Source organism: Salvelinus alpinus, chromosome 15, assembly GCF_045679555.1.
Source record: "Salvelinus alpinus chromosome 15, SLU_Salpinus.1, whole genome shotgun sequence".
NCBI lineage: Eukaryota > Metazoa > Chordata > Actinopteri > Salmoniformes > Salmonidae > Salvelinus > Salvelinus alpinus.
Window position 1 is genome coordinate 8,892,881 of NC_092100.1, and position 24,805 is coordinate 8,917,685.

The window sequence follows — 24,805 nt, forward strand, 5'->3', positions numbered from 1 at the left end:
GTCACTGACGTGATCTTCCTGTCCGGGTTGTGCCGTGGCGGAGATCTTTGTGGGCTATACTCGGCCTTGTCTCAGGATGGTGAGTTGGTGGTTGAAGTTATCCCTCTAGTGGTGTGGGGGCTGTGCTTTGGCAAAGTGGGTGGGGTTAAATCAAATCAAGTTTATTTTATATAGCCCTTCGTACATCAGCTAATATCTCGAAGTGCTGTACAGAAACCCAGCCTAAAACCCCAAACAGCAAGCAATGCAGGTGTAGAAGCCTGCATTGCTGTAAGGAAAACCTCCCTAGAAAAGCCAAAACCTAGGAAGAAACCTAGAGAGGAACCAGGCTATGAGGGGTGGCCAGTCCTCTTCTGGCTGTGCCGGGTGGAGATTATATCAGAACATTATTTTAGGCTGGGTTTCTGTACAGCACTTTGAGATATCAGCTGATGTAAGAAGGGCTTTATAAATACATTGGATTGATTTACAAACATGTCAGAAGCAAATTGACATGTTGACATAGCTGCACATCTCACATCGAAGTGGTTTCAATGAATAATGTTGAATTCAACTAGCCTAATTGTATCAATGATGATGCATATTAGGACTACAAATCCACATAATAAAGGAATGATGCATTATATATAATGTAAATACTTGCAACTGACAATACAAGGCTGACCCACCACAAATTATTAAGCAAATTCATCAAGGTTATATCTGAATTTTTGTCCAAACTTAAGTTATTGATATATCCTTGTTCTGTTCAATGTTCTCTAACTACATATGACTCTAAATACCCCCAATGTATGTTGTTAAATTCAAAAGAATACAATATAAAAATAGCTGACACCATTCAAATCAATGAGGGTTTGGAACTTTAAAGCCAATTATCTCAGAATCATCTTTTTGCAGATAGAACCGTATAGTCCCAAACTCTCGACAGGCGAATCTATTTAATTGGTTAAAGTTAGAATGTTTATCTATCCAGGGATGCATTTTACATATAAACAGACAGAACATAAACATTTTTTCCAAACAAATCAAGTTATGTATGCGATGCGTAGATTTCGTCCAATTTCTAACTGTAGTGAAAGCATGCTGGCCTCTTCTGATGTTGTGCAGAAGTTACTGGATGGTACGCGCACGCGCAATAGTGCAGCACTTTCTGAGCCACAGTGCGGCAGGAGAACCGCAACAAGCGAGGAAAAGCAGAGGGGAACCAACTTGTGTTTGAAAACAAAGACTTGAATGGGAATCGGAATGTTTTTTCTCTCTATCTGAAGGAAATATGCGCCTTCCTCAGTGAGATTCTTCTGAAATAGGTTGACAGCTATTAGGCGAACCCCATTTAAACTGGGGCGTATTCATTACGCCGATTCTGTTGCAAAACTTTTCTTAAAAGTAAGTAAACGGAACGAAACGGGGAGGGACCTACCTGAATTTCTCCAATAGAAACTCTCTTTGGACTAATGATTACAACCCAGGTAGCAGCAGAATGGCTGAAAAATACAGGCAGAGTCGCTAATTCCACTATTCATATTGACTCAGAGGAGTTAGACAATACCATACCGATGGTTTGCAGTCAATACTCCATGTCTCTTCCAACGAATTGTACATTTACATAGGCAAATCAAGTAACGTTTGGCGCATTCAATTCCTTTGGTGGGATGTCATCGACTTCTATTGCTACATAGTTAGTCATCATTGGGTTTGCCGAAGGCTGTTGACACTTCAGGGTGTTATGATGGGTGAAGTGACGGACGCCAGGGAAATTAAAAATACCTTTATTGTTCCCGCAATAAAGTCTTCTGGTCACTATGATTGTTCTCGAGCAAAAATCTACTGTAGCCTCACGTGGCTGGTGGCCAAAGCATTTGGGACAGGTAAGTGTTATGTTTATAAATTGCATGGTTTCATTTACTTTGTCAATAATTACATCTATTTGTTTTATCAAACACATTTGTCAGCAATGTGGCTGTTTTCCCCTTTGCAATATTATAGCTCAGCTATACAAATAACACACACACCACACCATTCAAGCTAACATGATATGCATTATTAAAGTGCAATTGATGTGTATGTAGTATTTATATAAATACACTGTAAAACCAATGTATTTAGATTCCCCTAAGAGGAGAAGCATCCATCCAAACCAAACAGGCACCATTCTCAAATAGACCTCTGCTAATTAAGAACCAGAACAGCTGCATGATCAATTATTATCTAGTTCAGTTCAGTTCATTGGCAGTGGGCTATAAACATGAGGGTGTGAAGCGATGCAATGCCACTGATTGTGAATGTATCCTGCTTGAGAGCTGTGACTCTTGAGTATGACACCACCCACACCATAATATCAGACCTAGATGGCTGATGATGCCATCCTACATTCACTATCAAATGGTTATAGTTGTTACCATGGTTATAGTTGTTACCATGGTTATCAGTAAAGCCTCTATAGTAAGAGCATATTATTATGTCTAACAGTAATGATAACGGTGATACTCGGGTTCACATTGGTGGCTATATCTACAGTAGACCTACTTACAGTATTAGCCTCAAATGTGACTCTTGTGACTATCACCATAGTAACAAAAATGGCTATGTTTGGATAGCCATTCAGGTCCTTCAACAAAGACAACAGTTTTATGTGGTGGTAATATAAATTCATTTGGATATAAATTCTAATCTGAAGACAAACCTTTTGTCACTTTTTAGGGGGGTGTACAGACCATGATATATCCGTAAGATGTGAATCATCACAATCCAATTGTTTTCCACCTCACCCCATTGCTCTAAACTGCATTGAGTCCCAATGGTCACTGATGACCAGATTAGAGATCTCCTGACTCCTCTGTGAAGCAAGGCCCAGCTCAATGATGTAGAATGTAGCTTGAAGCTGGTCAAGAGGTACTTGAGGATCTAGTTTCCCTGATTCAGATTGAGAGTAGACCTGGGCTAAAAAACATGTTCAATCGAGATTCTCCACTGAAAGAGCATTTTACTCTAGGCTTCATCTGTGCCTGGGAATCTGGCTCTAGAGGTCTTTTCGATACATTTTAATTACTGCACCTTGAGTTTCATTCCAAGACATGTAGTATTGCTATAAGCCTCATAGTCAAGGGGACAATATGTGACCTTTGAAAGCAGTTCTAACAACACGTGCTCTGGGAGAAACTACTTCATATCTTATACTCTCTTATTTGATCTGTTTTGATCCTTGGTTTTGGGTTTGGTAATAGCCAGCAGTTTGCCTAAAGGATGACTGTGTTGTATAACCTACTCCGTGTACTCAAGCCTACTGTTTATTAAAGTCCATAGAGCAGATGCAGAGATTGCTTTACTGAAGGGAACATAGTAGTTGGGGTGGCAGGTAGCCTAGTGGTTAGAGCTGCTGTTGCTGGATCGAATCCCCGAGCTGGCAAGGTCGTTGTGCCCCTGAGCAAGGCAGTTCCCGGGTGCCGTGTACGTCAATTTAAGGCAGCCCCCCGCACCTCTCTGATTCAAAGGGGTTGGGTTAAATGCGGTAGACACATTTCAGCTGGAATGCATTCTGTTGTACAACTGACTAGGTATCCCCCTTTCCCTGTACAACTGACTAGGTATCCCCCTTTCCCTGTACAACTGACTAGGTATCCCCCTTTCCCTGTACAACTGACTAGGTATCCCCCTTTCCCTGTACAACTGACTAGGTATCCCCCTTTCCCTGTACAACTGACTAGGTATCCCCCTTTCCCTGTACAACTGACTAGGTATCCCCCTTTCCCTGTACAACTGACTAGGTATCCCCCTTTCCCTGTACAACTGACTAGGTATCCCCCTTTCCCTATACAACTGACTAGGTATCCCCCTTTCCCTATACAACTGACTAGGTATCCCCCTTTCCCTATACAACTGACTAGGTATTCCCCTTTCCCTATACAACTGACTAGGTATCCCCCTTTCCCTATACAACTGACTAGGTATCCCCCTTTCCCACTACACCGTCCGCTCGCTGATGGAAGACAATTAATTCTGTTTCATGTCCTCATTGTGCTTTGAAATAGCCAGTCTAATCAAATATGTACGCTAATATTGTTATTTTGGTTCATTTATTTATGTATGTAGCATTTGCACCGGGTTAGCGTCAAAGGGGCGGCAGGGTAGCCTAGTGGTTAGAGCGTTGGACTAATAGCCAAAAGGTTGCAAGATCAAATCCCTGAGTTGACAAAAATCTGTCGTTCTGCCCCTGAACAAGGCAGTTAACACACTAGGCCGTCATTGTAAATAAGAATTTGTTCTCAACTGACTTGCCTAGTTAAATAAAGGTTCAATAAATAAGGTGACGGTGCCAAATGTAAGGAGATGTATGGGGTCTACATGTCTCCTCAGATACAAAGCTAATGTCTGATATGAGACTTTAATAGTTGGACTAGATATAATAGCCATTGTTCACTAACATAACGTTTGATATGTAGTGAGATGTTAGAAGTTGTAAAGATACAGTGCATGTGCAAAGGATTCAGACCCCTTGACTTTTTCCACATTTTGTTACGTTACAGCCTTATTCTAAAATTGATTCAATTATTATTTTTTCCTCGTCAATCTACACAAAATACCCCATAATGACAAAGGGAAAACAGGTTTTTCGAAAATGTTTGCAAAACAGAAATACCTTATTTATGTAAGTATTCAGACCCTTTGCTATGAGACTCGAAATTGAGCTCAGGTGCATCCTGTTTCCATTGATCATCCTTGAGATGTTTCTACAACTTGGAGTCCACCTGTGGTAAATTAAATTGATTGGACATGATTTGGAAAGGCACACGTCTGTCTATATAAGGTCCCACAGTTGACAGTGCATGTCAGAGAAAAAACCAAGCCATGAGGTTGAAGGAATTGTGTCGAGGCACAGATCTGGGGAAGGGTACCAGAAAATGTCTGCAGCATTGAACGTCCCCAAGAACACAGTGGCCTCCATCATTCTTAAATGGAAGAAGTTTGGAACCACCAAGACTCTTCCTAGAGCTGGCCGCCTGGCTAAACTGAGCAATCGGGGGAAAAGGGCATTGGTCAGGGAGGTGACCAAGAACATGATCACTCTGACAGAGCTCCAGAGTTTCTCTGTGGAGATGGGAGAACCTTCCAGAAGGACAACCATCTCTGCAGCACTCCATCAATCAGGCCTTTATGGTAGAATGGCCAGACGGAAGCCGGCACTCAATAAAAGGCACATGACAGCCCGATTTTGAGTTTTTCTAAAAATACACCTAAAGGACTCTGACCATGAGAAACAAGATTCTCTGGTTTCATGAAAGCAAGATTGAACTCTTTTGCCTGAATGCCAAGTGTCACGTCTTGAGGAAACCTGGCACCATCCCTGTGGTGAAGCATGGTGATGGCAGCATCATGCTGTGGGAATGTTTTTTCAACGGCAGGGACTGGGAGTCTAGTCGGGATCGAAGGAAAGATGAACGAAGCAAAGCAAAAAGAGATCCTTGATGAAATCCTTCTCCAGAGCACTCGGGACCTCAGACTGGGGCGAAGGTTTACCTTCCAACAGGACAACGACCCTAAGCACACAGCCAAGACAACGCAGGAGGGGCTTCTGGACAAGTATCTGAATGTCCTTGAGTGGCCCAGCCAGAGCCTGGACTTGAACCTGATCGAACATCTCTTTAGAGACCTAAAAATACATGTGCAGCAACACTCCCCATCCAACCTGACAGAGCTTGAGAGGATCTACAGAGAAGAATGGGAGAAACTCCAAAAAATACAGGTGTCCCAAACTTGTAGCATCATGACCAAGAAGACTCGAGGCTGTAATCGCTGCCAAAGGTACTTCAACAAAGTACTGAGTAAAGGGTCTGAATACTTATGTAAATGTCATATTTCAGTTTTTATTTATTATAAATTTGCAAAAAATGTTTGCTTTGTTATTGTGTATAGACTGATGAGAAAGAATAAAGCTGTAACGTAACAAAATGTGGGGAAAGTCAAGGGTGTCTGAATACAACATTTAACGCACTTACGTTTACATTTTTTGTCATTTAAAAGACGCTCTTATCCCACTGGTCCCCCGTGGGAGTCGAACCAACAACCCTGGCGTTCCAAGCACCATGCTCTACCAACTGAGCCACACGGGACCACTGACAGTATGAAATAAGAACAATAAATGGACGAGAAAGTTGCATGACACACATCTAATACACAAGCATACGATTCAGAGAGTAACTGCCAGTAAATCAATCTCATTCAAACTCCAGCTGTTGTCATGAAAAGCTGGGTCCGTATTCAAATAGCATCTCAAAGTAGCCTTGGTGTGCTGATCTAGGATCAGGTCCCCTCTGTCCTTTTTATAAGTGTATTCATTATGCTCTAAAAGGAAAAACTGATCCTATATCAGCACTCCTTCACTTAGACTCTTTGTGAGTATGTGTCCTGGTCGTATTTAATTTGCCCTCTGTTGTGCTTGTGTTTTTAATGCCCTACGTTGACTATTAGATCTGGGGGGGGAAAGATAGCCAGATGTGTAATGGAGACTTGCACGTGGCATAAGCACTCCTAAAACAACTGCGCTTTGAATCTAGCACAACCCCGACAAGACATGTGTTTTGTATTCCTTTGACTAACTGAACAGATCATTTTGTCTTAGCTGTTATTCATAAAGACCGACACAGATCTACACACTGTAGCATAGTAGAACAGTCAAATATATCCTCATACCTGAGGACACTCAGTACAACCTTGTTCCACTCAAAAACAGAACATCTCTTTAATTAATTTCACCAATTTCATTGGAGCTATATGTTTCGAGCACCTCAGTGAAGGAGTAATCAAGTCCCCTTTATCCTTGTAATTTGATTCATTGTGATCTGAAAGTAAAATCTGACCCTGAATCAGCACTCCTACTTTGAGACACTTGATACAATCGGCCCCTTGACCAAAGGTGATGCAGTTGGATTCGGGGCTTCGGACAGACAGAATATTCTACTGCAATTGCCAGTGAGATGATTTTTAGGTTTTGTTGCTTTGTAATATTGGAAAATACACTACATGAGCTTCTAACCAGATCCCTCCGTGTACTGTATTTTCAATTGGGTCTGAATGAAATGGGATGATTCCAAAAATACAGTCTCATGTTCCCAAAGGTAGAGAGGCAGATCTGGTCTTCAGATCCCAGCGTACACTGCTGCCGCTCAGAATACTTTCAGGCACATAAGCAATTAAGCAGAGTTTGAGAGCACACACATATTTATATATATATACACACACAGAGAGAGATATAATGAATCTGGAATATTTCAGATTTCGGTGTTGTCGGATTGCAATGGTAACCTGTGTGGAACATAGAATGCAGTTCTGCTCAGCACTTGAGGTTAGAGACTTGAGGTTAGAGACTTGAGGTTAGAGACTTGAGGTTAGAGACTTGAGGTAAGAGAGGTTAGAGACTTGACTCAGACTCGCCCTGTTATACTTGAGGTCAGAGACTTGAGGTAAGAGAGGTTAGAGACTTGACTCAGACTCGCCCTGTTATACTTGAGGTTAGAGACTTGACTCAGACTCGCCCTGTTATACTTGAGGTCAGAGACTTGAGGACTTGAGTTAGACTCGCCCTGTTAGACTTGAGACTTGAGTTAGACTTACCTAAAGTGACCTATTGACAAGTAGGGAGTTCTGTTTTTTCCCTTTACGCCTTTGTGAACGCTACTATTTATACTATCCTATCTGGCTCGTCCTATACAGCAGGTCCAGTGAGAGAGGAGTAGGCTATCCCTTGTCAATGTAGATTATTTGATCAAGGTAGGCATTATGGTGTCATCGTCTCAAAGGACTCTAGGCCCAGCCCTAACCTTTATTAACTGTCCTCACTCACCTCTGGGAGCCACGTCCACCCCTCCGATTGGTCCTCTGAAGTGGTGTAAAGCACTTAAGTAAAACATAATTTAAAGTACTACTTGAATAGTTTTCTGGGGTATCTGTATATTTACTATTTATATTTTTGACTACTTTTACTCCACTACATTCCTAAAGAAAATAATGTACTTTTTACTCTTTACATTTTCCCTACAGACAAAAGTACTCGTTACATTTTGAATGCTTTGTAGGACAGGAAAATTGTCTAATTCACGCACTTATCCAGAGAACATCCTTGGTCATCGCTACTGCCTCTGATCTGGCAGACTCACAAAATGTCTGACTGTTGACGTGTGCCCCTGGCTATCCGTAAATTTAAAAAACAAGAAAATTGTGCCATCTGGGTTAACATAAAGAATTTGAAATGATTTATACTTTTACTTTTGATACTTAAGCATATTTTAGTGATTACATTTACTTTTGATACTTAAGTATATTTAAAACCAAATACTTTTATACTTTTTCTCAAGTAGTATTTTACTGGGTGACTTTCACTTTTTTACTTGAGTCATTTTCTTTTAAGGTATCTTTTACTTTTAATCAAGTGTGACAGTTGGGTACTTTTTCCACCACTGGTTCTCTGTTGGTCAGTTTGCTTCTTCTCAAGGCGTAGGCCAAGGAGTTGCCCCAAATATAACCACAGAGTCATTCCACCTCAATAAGCACAAGAGGATTTCAACACCCACCATATCAGATTGTTCTGAAATCGTTTCTGTAGTTAGAAACAAGATAAGATTAGCATTCCAGAAGCATTATTTTGTTGAAATATATAATTTAATCTCTGAGAAATCAAGCTAATGGATTGCACCCAAATTGGCAAATTTGTTTAATTTATAGGATTCATATAATATACCACAAATATAGTACCTAACATTCGATTTGGACCATCGGTTCTTTCTTTGCAACTTTGGTTAGAAAACCAATAGCTTTTGCTCATGATGAAAATAAATGGTGGGCTCAATTATGTGGTCAATCCAGTCCTTTTTAAAAATATTTTTTATTTAACTAGGCAAGTCAGTTAAGAACAAATTCTTATCTACAATGACGGCCTACCCCAGCCAAACACGGACGACGCTGGGCCAATTGGGTGCCGCCCTATGGGATTCCCAATCACAGCCGGATGTGATACAGCCTGGATCCGAACCAGGGACTGTAGTGACGCCTCTTGCACTGAGATGCAGTGCCTTAGACCGCTGCGCAACTCAAGTGTCCTCAATGAAAGCAATTCGGTTTGTCCTTCACTTAGTAACCCAGTGCTTCAACCCAACTCCTTGAAAAGTCTATCTGCGCAATTCTCATATAAAGACTTTTCCTACAAGCTCCAAACTTTGATGGAGAAATGGGCTAGTGACTAAAATGTTGTGATAATAAATAAATAAAATAGTACAATTATAATGCATTGTATGTTTTTCATTAAAATGTTTAGAAAACATATGTAGTGGGATTAGTGATATTTACCATTTTACCCAATACAAAACAGTAAACAGTGTATGTTTGGGACTTTTACCATTTGAAGAATATGTTTGATGTCTTCTGTGCCCATATGAATAACCCCTATGATAGATGTTCTTCTTCTCTGTTTTTGTTGTATTATTTCACTGCCATACTGTGTTCTATCTTGTCTCAAGAGGACCACAATGGAAATAAGTCCCAGACTTTATTCTGTGTTATCCTCCATGATTTTATTCATGTGCATGTATGGCTTTTTCAAGTTTTATGTGTGCTTGTTTTTTTAAATGGTCGAACTAAGGATCACTTTCTCTGTAAATAGGAGGAACAACATGAATTTGTGCATGACGCAGGAATATTGCGGTGCGACTCGAGTTTCGCCATCAGCGGCGGAAAGGGAGAGCGGAGGGATGTTGAGAGGCGGACCCTCAGTCTGCTGCTCTCTCTCCCAATGCTAATTATTTTAATGTATGTTCATTCAGCTGTGCTTCACAAGTAAAACAACAACGGATCTATTACCGGTTTGATCGTATAGCCTCAAATTTTTAAATATAATTTAAAAAAAATTCCCGAACAACAATGCATTGGCAGGGCAATTCAAGCCAAGCCAGAATGCAGTGATAATGTATTGGGCCTATAGTCTACTGCACAAACCTCATTGCTACAGAACTGTTTTTAATTGGTTAATGTTGCATAGGCTTACATTTTGTAAGTCACTAAAAAATCTGACCGCAAGATCTTGGCTTGCATTTTGACTCAAAGCGATCTTGACTCAGAACAGGTTGGTGACCAGTGTTCTAGAGTTTTTCCTGTAAACACCATCAACATTTCCCTTTACTGTGGCAGTTGTGATCAAATCAAAACAATATTAGCCACTTTCAATGCAACATACCGAAACTATGCAAGAGATTTTGTTGTAGGCAGAACACATCGGAGTAAGATTCTATTGCAATGACAAGCACTACTCAGCCCGTTCTCTAAACAGACCGGTGCACCATAACCAGTCAGACCTGCAGTAGGCCTATATGTTAATAGACCATTGCCATATATGGAACTGTGCCATTCACTTTGAACTGGACTGTGTTTACAGCATGAGCGGTCGTGAGTAGATGTGCTTGTTTTGAGATCAAAGTGAAAGCTGCATGTAGCCACGTGTGCACATTTGTTTCTATCCTTTGCTAGTTAGTGAGTTATTAGCCCAGTTATAGAGCATTTCTTTTGTATTAAAGAGGCAGTGTTGTATTTCGAGACAGGCTTGAATAAGCTACGTAGCCAATAGGCAGAGGGTAGCATAATTTGTCTGATTCTCTGTAATAATGGTATGGGAATAATAATGCATTTTATTTTATAAAGTGTATTTTTTGCATCAAACAACACAACATTTTCAGTCACATCGATGGTAGGCCACTCTGGTAGGCCCGCATTATGATCAAATAGCCACAGTAGTCTACTTGGCCACAGTTAAAACTGTAACTTAAAGCGGGTACAGCCTCAGTGTTGCACAGAATTGTCACAACGTTCAAGTTAGCTCACAGCAGACCTCAAATTTGCTCAGTGCTGAATTTTTGGAATATGATGTAATTAATGTACATTAAAAGTGCCAATTTGGGTGCAAACAATTTCTCAGAGATCATATTAAATGTCAACAAAATAATGCTTCAGGAATGCTAATCTTTGAACTACAAAAAAAACGATTTCAGAAAAATCTGGCTTGCTAAAATGACACTGAAACTGGGTCAGATTGATTCTTCATCCCGCTAAAGGTTTAGGTAAGGACTGTTGGTAATCTGATCCTAGATCTGCAATTAAGAGCCATTTCTACCTCGAGGACCCTTTGGTGACCTTGTTGTTAATTAGATAGCGTGTCTCTGTTATGAGCTGCTGACTTGGCCTGTCTAATATGATCCCAAGAGTGGTGTGAGGGTGGCTGAAGGGTGTGAGGGTGGATGAAGGGTGTGAAGCTGTGAAGTTCTCTCTTACTGTGGCTTCACTGATCATAATGAACACCCATCTGCTGTGTGTGTGTGTGTGTGTGTGCGGCAGAGTGTTACATCATGTAGGAATCAATCTACTTTCAGCCACACTCCTAACGTGCAGCTCCTTGAGTGGTGTGAAAATCAGGTTATTTTATAGCTGTTTGTTTTGTGAATACAGAGTCTCTGGTTTTTATACCGTCCCCATTTTCTCAGCACCCTGAGATAGTCTGACAAGGAAGAAATACATTTTTGAACTCCAGGCCAACTGGTATCTATATACACACACACACACACATAAATTGATCAGGTTCCTTTCCTACTGTAGTTTCCATGGTAACACATTGCAGTTCATCCATAGTGTATTTCATAATGGAGATAAACCGCCATGTCTTTTGGATGAGGAAACAATGAAGGAGACTCAATTACTATCAGTCATGTTGACTTGTCCAATAGTATATAAACGAGATTAGGGTGTCAATATCAGGAACAACAACACTGTATCAGGTACTATGAGCTGGTTTAGGAGTGGAACGGTTATCTAGTTAACGGTTATCTACTGCGCATGATTCCCTTTTTTACATTACAACATTTAGAAAGTTAATTATACATTATTCCTGGGAGCAAATGGTATATTCACCGATTCACTCTTGACTTAGAAAAATGTAGTAAACTATTTCCATAGTGTAATGTGCTAACACACTCTTTTGACCTCTCTACCTCTCCCTCCTAAACAGACAGTGTCCCGGCCGACCTGAAGGAGCCCTTCTACACAGACCAGTATGAACAGGAGCATCTGAAGCCTGCAGTAGTCAGTCTACTGCTGTCTGCTGAGCTCTACTGCAGAGCCGGGAGCCTCATCCTGACTAGTGGAGGTCACCATGCTGTCACCCAACCCCTGGTTGGTCACCATGCTGTCACCCAACCCCTGGTTGGTCACGATGCTGTCACCCAACCCCTGGTTGGTCACGATGCTGTCACCCAGCCCCTGGTTGGTCACGATGCTGTCACCCAGCCCCTGGTTGGTCACGATGCTGTCACCCAACCCCTGGTTGGTCACGATGCTGTCACCCAGCCCCTGGTTAGTCACGATGCTGTCACCCAGCCCCTGGTTGGTCACGATGCTGTCACCCAGCCCCTGGTTGGTCACGATGCTGTCACCCAGCCCCTGGTTGGTCACGATGCTGTCATCCAGGCCCTGGCCCAGAAGGGACTCCACGTCACAGACCAGGCGAGGCTGGTTACTGAGAGAGACCTCCGCAAGAGGCCCCTACAGATGGTAAGAGATAGGGGTTGGGGGACAGTGTGTGGCTGTGGGTCTGGCTACTGTGGATCTCTTTCCCTCCATGTTTTTTTGTGACTTCTTTCAGTCTAAGTGTCTATCTCTCTCTTTGTCTTGCTATCTGCATCTGTCTTTCTCTCTCATCTCTGTACTTCTCTATAGCCTAGGTCTTATTGAAGCAGTCTCCATCTGCAGGATTTGATTGGCAGGAGTTTACCGGAATTACTTGAAACTCCCCTGGCCTAATCAGAATACCCTCATAAGCATAAGAATGTTAATGTGGGTACTGGGCCACATCGTTTTGAAATCAGTCCACCATTTTTTAGGGTGGACCCTCTCTGACTGTCAGTGTTGTTTTACTCCCAGTCCCCAGTACTGTAGCTGTCTGTCTGTTGTTGTTCTGCTCCCAGTACTGTAGCTGTCTGTCTGTCTGTTGTTCTGCTCCCAGTCCCCAGTACTGTAGCTGTCTGTCTGTCTGTTCTGCTCCCAGTCCCCAGTAATGTCTGTCTGTCTGTATCTTTACTACTCTTTCTCTATTCCCCAGTTTTATCTTTCATTATCCTTCTCCCACTTTCTACCTCTCTTTCTGCCTCTCTTTCTGCCTCTCTTTCTGCCTCTCTTTCTGCCTCTCTCCATGAGGCTTTGGTCAAACGGGGTATATAGGGAACATGGCATATACAGGGAACGGGTTGCGTATACAGGGAACGGGGTGCGTGTACAGGGAACGGGGTGCGTGTACAGGGAACGGGGTGCGTGTACAGGGAACGGGGTGCGTGTACAGGGAACGGGGTGCGTGTACAGGGAACGGGGTGCGTGTACAGGGAACGGGGTGCGTGTACAGGGAACGGGGTGCGTGTACAGGGAACGGGGTATATTAGGAACTTGAAGCTTTCCACCTTCTCCACTGCGGCCCCGTCGATGTGGATAGGGACGTGCTCCCTCTGCTGTTTCCTGAAGTCCACTATCAGCTCCTTCGTTTTGTTGCTGTTGAGGGAGATATTATTTTCCTGGCACCACTCTGCCAGGGCCCTCACCTCCTCGCTGTAGGCTGTCTTGTCATTGCTGCTAATCAGGCCTACTACTGTTGTGTCGTCTGCAAACTTGATGATTGAGTTGGAGGCGTGTGTGGCCACACAGTCATGGGTGAACAGGGAGTACAGGAGTGGGCTGAGCATGCACCCTTGTGGGGCCCCTGTGTTGAGGATCAGTGAAGTGGAGGTGTTGTTTCCTACCTTCACCACCTGGGTGCGGCTCGTCAGCAACTCCAGGACCCAGTTGCACAGGGCAGGGTTCATACCCAGGGCCCCGAGCTTAATGATGAGCTTGGAGGGTACTATGGTGTTAAATGCTGAGCTGTAGTCAATGAACAGCATTCTTACATAGGTATTCCTCTTGTCCAGATGGGATAGGGCAGTGCAATGGCGATTGCATCATCTGTGGATCTATTGGGGCGGTAAGCAAATTGAAGTGTGTCTAGTGTGTCCGGTAAGGTAGAGGTGATAACTAGACTCTCAAAGCACTTCATGATGACAGAAGTGAGTGCTACGGGGCGATAGTCATTTCGTTCAGTTACCTTTGCTTTCTTGGGTACAGGAACAATGGTGGACATCTTGAAGCAAGTGGAGAAAACAGGCTGCGACAGGGAGAGATTGAATATGTCCGTAAACACTCCAGCCAGCTGGTCTGCGCATGCGCTGAGGACGCGGCTAGGGATGTCATCTGGGCCTAGAGCCTTGAGAGGGTTAACACGCTTAAATGTCTTACTCACGTAGGCCACGGAGAACGATAGTCCACAGTCCCTGGGAGCAGGCCGCGACGGTGGCACTGTGTTATCCTCAAAGCGGGCGAAGAAGGTGTTTAGCTTGTCCGTGAACAAGTCCTCGGTGTCCGCGACAGGGCTGGTTTTTCTGTTGTGATTGTCTGTAGACCCTGCCATATACGTCTCGTGTCTGAGCCGTTTCTTTGTGACTCCACTTTGTCTCTGTACTGACGTTTTGCCTGTTTGTTTGCCTTTGGGAGGGAATAACTACACGGTTTCTAATCAACCATATTCCCAGTCACCTTGCCGTGGGTAAATGCGGTGGTTCACGCTTTCAGTTTTGTGCGAATGCTGCCATCTATCAACGGTTTCTGGTTTGGGTAGGTTTTAAGTCACAGTGGGAACAACATCCCCTATACACTTCCTGATGAACTCAGTCACCGTGTCCGTATACGTCAATGTAATTCTCAGTCTACCCGGAACATATCCCAGTTTGCATGATCAAAACGATCTTGAAGCATGGATTCCAATTGGTCAGACCAATGTTGAATAGACCTTTAGCACGGGTACTTCCTGTTTGGGTTTCTACCTATAGGAAGGGGGGAGCAAAATGGAAAATGGAGTCATAATCTGATTTGCCGAAGGGAGGGTGGGGGAGGAACTTGTAGCCATCCCGGAAGGTGGAGTAACATTGATCGAGAGTTTTTCCAGAGCCAGTATACAGTCAATGTGTTGATAGAACTTCAGTAGCGTTTTTCTCAAATTTGCGTTGTTAAAATCCCCAGCTACAATAAATGCGACCTCAGGATATGTGGTTTCCAGTTTGCAAAAAGTCCAGTGTAGTTCCTTGAGGGCTGTCATGGTATCGGCTTGAGGGGGAATATACACGGCTGTGACTATAACCGAAGAGAATTCTCTTGGGAGGTAATACGGTCAGCCTTTGATTGTTAGGTATTCTAGGTCGGGTGAACAAATGGACTTGAGTTTCTGTATGTTATCACAATCACACCATGAGTAGTTAATCATGAAACATACACCACAGCCTTTCTTCTTCCCAGAGAGTTCTTTATTCCTGTCTGCGCAATGTACTGAGAACCCAACTGGCTGTATGGACGGGGACAGTATATCCTGAGAGAGCCATGATTCCATGAAACAGAGTATGTTACAGTCCCTGATGTCTCTCTGGAAGGAGATCCTCGCCCTGAGCTCATCTACTTTATTGTCCAGAGACTGAACATTAGTGAGTAACATACTCAGAAATGGTTGATGGTGTGCACGGCTCCTAAGTCGGACTAGAAGTCCACTTCGAATACCTCTTCCCGGCCGACGGTGTCTTGGAACAGCCTCTGGAAAAGTTAAATTGCCCTGGGGGGTACGAAGAAAGGATCCAATTTGTGAAAGTCGTATTCCTGGTCGTAATGCTGGTGAGTTACCGCCGCTCTGATATCCAGAAGTTATTTCCGGCTGTATGTAATAACACAAAAAACATTCTGGGCTAATAAGAATAAGAAATAAAACACACAAAAAATATATATATTACAAAGTTGCTTAGGCACTAGAAGCAGAGCTGCCATGTCTGTCGGTGCCACCTTACACAGACCTGTAGGCTGTCTCGGGACAGAAATTACTAGGCTCCTTTGTCAAGGCACTACAGAAGTGACTAGGCAGGCAGCCCTATTGAGTTGAAATGAGAAGCAATCATTATGCCATGTTTCAGTCACAATAGGATGCCTTTTTCGCCTGATTGGTTTTGGATTGAGGCATGATCATCAAACAGTGTGTCGCAACGTCAATCTTATTTTTTATTTTAATTGAATATGCAAATGAGGCGGTTGTCACTGATTGACATTTTGTTTACTCTACCCTCTCCTCGTTGACTATTTGCATAAGTAATCGTCAAACATAATTCCATTGTGTTTCGCTTGTAATTGCTGTCCTAATTACCAGTCACTACCGACTGCTAACAATATGACATTTAGTAGAGATTAGGGCACAATTACTGTGTAAAGGACAGTTATGGATGAAGACAGTCATGTAAGTACAATAACCGTTATAAGTCAAAAAATATATACTGTATATATATACTGTATACAGTACCAGTCAAAAGTTTTAGAACATCTGCTCATTCAAGAGTTTTTCTTTATTTTTACTATTTTCTACATTGTAGAATAATAGTGAATACATCAAAACTATGAAATAACCCATATGGAATCATGTAGTAACCAAAAAAGTGTGAAACAAATATCTGACCCGATTCAGGAAACTAGGCAAATGCCGCAAGTCACGACTTCACAGGAGAGCCGTTTGAACATATATATATTTTTTTAAATCAAAATGATTACCAACACAGACTGAAGAACTCAAATAGACAGAAGCCTTCTATGGCGGACCAATCCGAACTACTCTCTCGGCAATTTTGACAGAAAGTGGTTTAATTTCAAGCTAAAGTGTACTGTTAGCTATCTACTGTAGCTAACATTAGCTGGCTGGCTCCCTAGCTGATGTTATCTTTCATTTCCCAGAGCCGTTTGCTGTTCTATGTACATATGTACATATTCTTTATCCCTTTACACTTGTGTGTATAAGGTAGTAGTTGTGGAATTGTTAGGTTAGATTACTTGTTGGTTATTACTGCATTGTCGGAACTAGAAGCACAAGCATTTCGCTACACTCGCATTAACATCTGCTAACCATGTGTATGTGACAAATAAAATTTGATTTGATTTCTAGTAAGCTAACATTGAACATGGTTGGTGAACGTCTGCAAAAAAGCGTAATGAAATTGTTGCCAGCAGAGCTTGTTAGGCTGTTTTCATGCTATCCAGAGGTAAACAAATCATCAGCCAGAGGGTCAAGTGTACACTCCGAGAGCGAAACGAGATGGGTGGGGCTAAATCTTAAGAGGGTGTGAACGATGCTAAATGGGTGTAAACAAAGAAGAGCTCTTCACTAGATAGCAAAACATTCAAAGGTGATTTTCTCAAAAGTGAGTTTACAAGTTGATCAACTTTCAAAGCAGAATTAGTTTCCCATTGTTCCTCAAATGCAGTGTATGATATACCATTTTGTAGCTCTGAGTCTCTACTTTTATCTAATGTAAAAAATACCATTTCAAATTTTGCTACACAAGACCGAATCCATGTGGTGAGTCACATATTTTAGATTCTTCAAAGTAGCCACCCTTTGCCTTGATGACAGCTTTGCACACTCTTGGCATTCTCTCAACCAGCTTCCCCTGGAATGCTTTTCCAACAGTCTTGAAGGAGTTCTCACATGCTGAGCACTTGTTGGCTGCTTTTCCTTCACTCTGCGGTCCAACTCATCCCAAACCATCTCAATTGTGATTGTGGAGGCCAGGTCATCTGATGCAGCACTCCATCACTCTCCTTGGTCAAATAGCCCTTACACAGCATGGAGGTGTGTTGGGTCATTGTCCTGTTGAATAACAAATGATAATCCATCTAAGCGCTAACCTGATGGGATGACGTATCGCTGCAGAATGCTGTGGTAGACATGATGGTTAAGTGTGCCTTGAATTCTAAATAAATCACTGACAGTGTCACCAGCAAAGCACCCCACACCATCACACCTCCATGCTTCATGGTGGGAACCACACATGCAGAGATCATCCGTTCATCTACTCTGCGTCTCACAAAGACACGGCGGTTGTAACCGAAAATCTCAAATTTGGACTCATCAGATCAAAGCACAGATTTCCTCCTGTCTAATGTCCATTGCTTGTGTTTCTTGGCCCAAGCAAGTCTCCTCTTCATATTGTTGCCCTTTAGTAGTGGTTGCTTTGCATCAATTTGACCATGAAGGCCTGATTCACACAGTCTTCTCTGAACAGTTGATGTTGAGATGTGTCTGTTACTTGAACTCTGTGAAGCATTTATTTGGGCTGCAATTTCTGAGGCTGGTAATTCTAATGAATTTATCCTCTGCAGCAAAGGTAACTCCGGGTCTTCCTTTCCTGTGGCGGTCCTCATGAGAGCCAGTTTCATCACAGCGCTTGATGGTTTTTTGCGACTTCACTTAAAGAAACTTTAAGTTCTTGACATTTTCCGGATTGAGCTCCATTCATGTCTTAAAGTAATGATGGACTGTCGTTTCTCTGTATTTGAGCTGTTCTTGCAATATGGACATGATTTTTACCAAATAGGGCTATCTTCTGTACACCAACCCTACCTTGTCACAAAACAACTGATTGTCTCAAACGCATTAAGAAGGAAATAAATTCCACAAATTCACTTTTAACAAACCACACCTGTTAATTGAATGCATTCCAGGTGACTACCTAATGAAGCTGGATGAGAGAATGTCAAATGTGCAAAGCTGTCATCAAGGCAAAGGGTGGCTATTATATGTGCATATTTCAGGTATAAATCACATTTCTACATTGCAGCTGCAATCTGAAATAGCGTTGGAAGCAGCCGGAATAATTTCAGAGACCGACGTCAATTACCAAAATACTCATCCTAAAACATTTCTGAAAAATACACAGCATACAGCAATTGAAAGACACAGATCTTGTGAATCCAGACAATATTTCAGATTTTCTAAGTGTTTTACAGCGAAAACACAATATATTGTTATATTAGCATACCACATGAGCTAACATCACCCCAGCATTGAATCAAGGCAAAAGGGGCGATAACGTTATCGCCACCAAAATATATTAATTTTTTCACTAACCTTCTCAGAATTCTTCAGATGACAGTCCTGTAACATCATATTACACAATGCATATAGAGTTTGTTCGAAAATGTGCATATTTAGCATCACAAATCGTGGTTATGCAATGTAATCTGTCAAAACATGGCATGCATTCTGGCCGGCGCCATCTTGGAAAGGCACCTATGTTTACGATTATTTATCGATTAGATTGACTAAAAAAATACAGGTTGGACAGCTAATGAAAGATGCATTGGTTATTAATGCAACCGCTGATTTTAGATTTTTAAAATTTACGTTACTAGACATACATTGTGAGTTACAGCCAGACTAGTGCCGCAAAAAATGTCCGACAACTGCGTTTACATTTTTCCACATAAATACGGAATAAAACCATAAATAACTCTTACTTTTGGACGAGCTTCCATCAGTATCTTGGGCAATGTGTCCTTTGTCCAAAAGAATCGTTGCTTTGTTGTAAAACGACCTCTTCAACTTCGGAACTAGCAGCTAACGATAGCTACACGGCACACACATGTCCAAATCCTCAAACGCAATACTAAGGAAATTCCGAAAAATAGCAATATACTCGCATAAACTGATATAAATCGGTTTCAAATAACTTCGTTATGATGTTTCTAACACCTATATCGAATTAAATCACAGACGGATATATCTTTGATCAATAACGAGAGCTTTTGAGCATGCCATTCTGATGTCCTCCCTTGCGTCCTGGCGAGCGTCCAAAAGAAGGGATATCTCACTCAATTGCCTTTTATAAACTCTGAGAAACACGTAGAGACGCCATTCCACTTCTCATTGGTTACTGACATCCAGGGGAAGGCGGGTGCAGTTCATTTCGATCCATAGGGCACACACAGAGCTTAAAACTGATCCGAGATCAGAGACTATTTTTCAGAGCTTCGCATGTCCTGTCATGATTTTCACTGTAGAAAGAGTTCTGGTTCACCCACAGACATAATTCAAACGGTTTTAGAAACTAGAGATTGTTTTCTATCCAATAGTAATGATAATATGCATATTGTACGAGCAAGAATTGAGTATGAGGCAGTTTAATTTGGAGACGATATTTTCCAAAGTGGAAACAGCACCCCCTGTATTGAGAAATTAAAGTCACCATTGGCCTCACGGGGAGCAATTTCCTTCTTCTACGGCAACTGAGTTGAGATGGACGCCTGTATCTTTGTAGTGACTGGGTGTATTGATACACCATACAAAGTGTAATTAATAACTTCACCATGCTCAAAGGGATATTCAATATCTGCTTTAAAAAAAAAAATTATAGCCTTCTTTTGTGAGGCATTGGAAAATCTCCCTAGTCTTTGTGGTCTGTGTTTGAAATTCACTGCTTGACTAAGGGACGTGCATGGGGGTGTTGCAGAGTGTGTTGCTCAGCCATATGCATGTACAGTGCATTCGGAAAATATTCAGACCCCTTGACTTTTTCCACATTTTGTTACGTTACAGCATTCTTCTAAAATTGATTACATTTACACACAATACCCCATAATGACAAAGCAAAAACTGTTTTTACAATTGTTTGGAAATGTATTAAACATTTTAAACTGAAATATTACATTTACATAAGTATTCAGACCCTTTACTCAGTACTTTGTTGAAGCCATAGATTGGAAAGCTGCCGTGGTCATCCCCCTCTTCAAAGGGGCACACTCTCTAGAGCCAAACTGTTATAGATCTAGGTCCATCCTGCCCTGCCTTTCTAAAGTCTTTGAAAGCCAAGTTAACAAACAGATCATCGACCATTTTGAATCCCACTGTACCTTCTCCACTATGCAATCTGGTTTCTGAGCTGGTCATGGGTGCACCTCAGCCACGCTCAAGGTCCTCAACGATATCATAACCGCCATCGATAAAATACTTTACTGTACAGCCGTCTTCATTGACCTGGCCAAGGCTTTCGACTCTGTCAATCACCGCATTCTTCAACTACTTCTCTGATAGAGTTCAGTCAAATCAGAGGGCCTGTTGTCCGGACCTCTGGAAGTCTCTATGGGGGTGCCACAGGTTTCAATTCTCAGGCCAACTCTTTTCTCTGTATACATCAACAATGTCGCTCTTGCTGCTGGTGATTCTATGATCCACCTCTATGCAGACGACACCATTCTGTATACTTCTGACCCTTCTTTAGACACTGTGTTAACAAACCTCCAAACAATGCCATACAACACTCCTTCCATGGCCTCCAACTGTTTTTAAATGCTAGTAAATCTAAATGTATGCTCTTCAACCGATCGCTGCCCGCACCCTCCCGTCTGACTAGCATCACAACTCTGGACGGTTCTGACCTAGAATATGTGGACAACTACAAATACCTAGGTGTCTGGTTAGACTGTAAACTCTCCTTCCAGACTCACATTAACATCTCCAATCCAAAATGAAATCTAGAATTGGCTTCCTATTTCGCAACAAAGCCTCCTTACTCTCGTAAAACTGACTATCCTACCGATCCTCGACTTCGGCGATGTCATTTACAAAATAGCCTCCAACACTCTACTCAACAAACTGGATGCATTCTATCAGTGCTATTCGTTTTGTCACCAAAGCCCCATATACTACCCACCACTGCGACCTGTATGCTCTTGTTGGCTGGCCCTCACTACATATTCGTCGCCAAACCCACTGGCTCCAGGTCAGCTATAAGTCTATGCTAGGTAAAGCTCCGCCTTATCTCAGCTCACTGGTCACCGTAGCAGCACCCACCCGTAGCACGCACTCCAGCAGGTATATTTCACTGGTCATCCCCAATGCCAACACTTCCTTTGGTCGCCTTTCCTTCCTGTTCTCTGCTGCCAATGACTGGAACGAACTGCAAAAATCACTGAAGCTGGAGTCTTATATCTCCCTCTCTAACTTTAAGCATCATCTGTCAGAGCAGCTCACAGATCACTGTACCTGTACACAGCCAATCTGTAAATGGCACACCCAACTACCTCATCCCCATATTATTACTTACCCTCTTGCTCTTTTACACCCCAGTATCTCTACTTGCACATCATCATCTGCACATCTATCACTCCAGTATTAATGCTAAATTGTAATTATTTTTCCTCTATGGCCTATTTATTGCCTTACCTCCCTACTCTTCTACGTTTGCAAACACTGTGCATAGATTTTTCTATTGTGTTATTGACTGTACTCTTGTTCATTCCATGTGTAACTCTGTGGTGTTGTTTTTGTCGCTTTGCTTTGATTTATCTTGGCCAGGTCACAGTTGTAAATGAGAACTTGTTCTCAACTGGCTTACCTGGTTAAATAAAGGTGAAATAAATGTAAAATAAAAAAGCACCTTTGTCAGTGATTACAGCCTCAGTCTTCTTGGGTAGGACGCTACAAGCTTGGCACACCTGTATTTGGGAAGTTTCTCCCATTCTTTTCTGCAGATCCTCTCCAGCTCTCTCAGGTTGGATGGGGAGCATCGCTGCACAACTATGTTCAGGTCTCTTCAGAGATGTTAGATCAGGTTCAAGTCCGGCCTCTGGCTGGGCCACTCAAGGACATTCAGAGACTTGTCCCAAAGCCACTCCTGCATTGTCTTGTCTGTGTGCTTAGGTTCGTTGTCCGGTTGGAAGGTGAACCTTCGCCCCAGTCTGAGTGCCCTGGAGCAGGTTTTCATCAAGCATCTCTCTGTACATTGCTCCTTTTTTCTATCCCTCTCCTGACTAGTCTCCCTGTCCCTGCCACAGAAAAACATCCCCACAGCATGATGCTGCCACCATGCTTCACAATAGGGATGGTGCCAGGTTTCTTCCCAACTTGATGCTTGGCATTCAGGCCAAATAATTCAATCTTGGTTTCATCAGACCAGAGAATCTTGTTTCTCATGGTCTGAGAGTACTTTAGGTGCCTTTTGGCAAACTACAAGTGGGCTGTCATGTGCCTTTTAATGAGGAGTGGCTTCCATGTGGCCACTGCCATAAAAGCCTGATTTGGTAGAGTGCTGCAGATATGGTTGTCCTTCTGGAAGGTTCTCCCATCTCCACAGGGGAACTCTAGAGCTCTGTCAGAGTGACCATTGGGTTCTTGGTCACCTCCCTGACCAAGGCACTTCTCCCCCGATTGCTCAGTTTGGCCGGTAGGCCAGGTCTTTTTTTATTTTTTTTATTTCACCTTTATTTAACCAGGTAGGCTAGTTGAGAACAAGTTCTCATTTGCAACTGCGACCTGGCCAAGATAAAGCATAGCAGTGTGAACAGACAACAACACAGAGTTACACATGGAGTAAACAATAAACAAGTCAATAACATGGTAGAAAAAAAGAGAATCTATATACAATGTGTGCAAAAGGCATGAGGAGGTAGGCAATAAATCGAATAATTACAATTTAGCAGATTAACACTGGAGTGATAAATCATCAGATGATCATGTGCAAGTAGAGATACTGGTGTGCAAAAGAGCAGAAAAGTAAATAAATAAAAGCAGTATGGGGGGGTGAGGTAGGTAAATTGGGTGGGCTATATACCGATGGACTATGTACAGCTGCAGCGATCGGTTAGCTGCTCGGATAGCAGATGTTTAAAGTTGTTGAGGGAGATAAAAGTCTCCAACTTCAGAGATTTTTGCAATTCGTTCCAGTCGCAGGCAGCAGAGAACTGGAAGGAAAGGCGTCCAAATGAGGTTTTGGCTTTAGGGATGATCAGTGAGATACACCTGCTGGAGCGCGTGCTACGGGTGGGTGTAGCCATCGTGACCAGTGAACTGAGATAAGGCGGCACTTTACCTAGCATAGCCTTGTAGATGACCTGGAGCCAGTGGGTCTGACGACGAACATGTAGCGAGGGCCAGCCGACTAGGGCATACAGGTCGCAGTGGTGGGTCGTATAAGGTGCTTTAGTAACAAAACGGATGGCACTGTGATAAACTGCATCCAGTTTGCTGAGTAGAGTATTGGAAGCTATTTTGTAGATGACATCGCCGAAGTCGAGGATCGGTAGGATAGTCAGTTTTACTAGGGTAAGTTTGGCGGCGTGAGTGAAGGAGGCTTTGTTGCGAAATCTAGGAAGAGTCTTGGTGGTTCCAAACTTCTTCCATTTAAGAATGATGGAGGCCACTGTGTTCTTGGGGACCTTTAATGCTGTAAACATTTTTTGGTACCCTTCCCCAAATCTGTGCCTCGACACAAACCTGTCTCGGAGCTCTATGGTCAATTCCTTCGACCTCATGGCTTGGTTTTTGCTCTGACATGCACTGTCAACTGTGGGACCTTATATAGACAGGTGTGTGCCTTTCCAAATCATGTCCAATCAATTGAATTTACCAGAGGTGGACTCCAAGTTGTAGAAACATCTCAAGGATGATTAATGGAAACAGGATGCACCTGAGCTCAATTTTGAGTCTCATAGCAAAGGGTCTGAATACTAATGTAAATAAGGAGTGGAAACACCGTAAAACCAGATTATCTCTGGTATTTGTCACAACTTGTTCTGTGTCCTCATTACACAACAGTTTACGTGTTCCACAGTAGAATCAAATAAAAAAAGGACAATTTTATTGCAGCGCTCCCCAAGAGGCATTTCTACACATAAACAGAATGATTGAAATGAATCCGCCCACTGGCTCCCATACTGTATGCAGTTCCATCTAAATATTTCCATTTCTCTTCTGTGATATAATCTTCCATACTGTATAATTGTCCCGATCCTGCTTTATGTCATGCTCACCATCTCTTCTATGGCATAATCTTTGACATATTCTTCTTTGGTTCATGCTCACTTTCGGGCCAGTTGGCCATGGAGTGATATTGAGCAGGTC

General features: G+C 42.5%; 1 protein-coding gene and 1 non-coding gene across 3 annotated transcripts in view; one reads left to right on the plus strand and one right to left on the minus strand.

Annotated features, from left to right (window-relative positions):
• Positions 1 to 1,141: 1,141 nt before the first annotated feature.
• Positions 1,142 to 24,805, plus strand: part of LOC139539438 (calmodulin-regulated spectrin-associated protein 2-like) — a 90,049-nt gene continuing 66,385 nt past the window's right edge. For both annotated transcript variants that reach the window (XM_071342394.1, XM_071342396.1), the window contains exons 1-2: positions 1,142 to 1,868; positions 12,038 to 12,579. In XM_071342394.1, the coding sequence (XP_071198495.1) occupies positions 1,727 to 1,868; positions 12,038 to 12,579 (684 nt within the window). In that variant the 5' untranslated portion in view covers positions 1,142 to 1,726. The remainder of the gene's footprint in view (positions 1,869 to 12,037; positions 12,580 to 24,805) is intronic.
• Positions 6,034 to 6,109, minus strand: trnap-ugg (transfer RNA proline (anticodon UGG)). Its single transcript has one exon. It is a non-coding gene; the product is annotated as a tRNA-Pro (tRNA).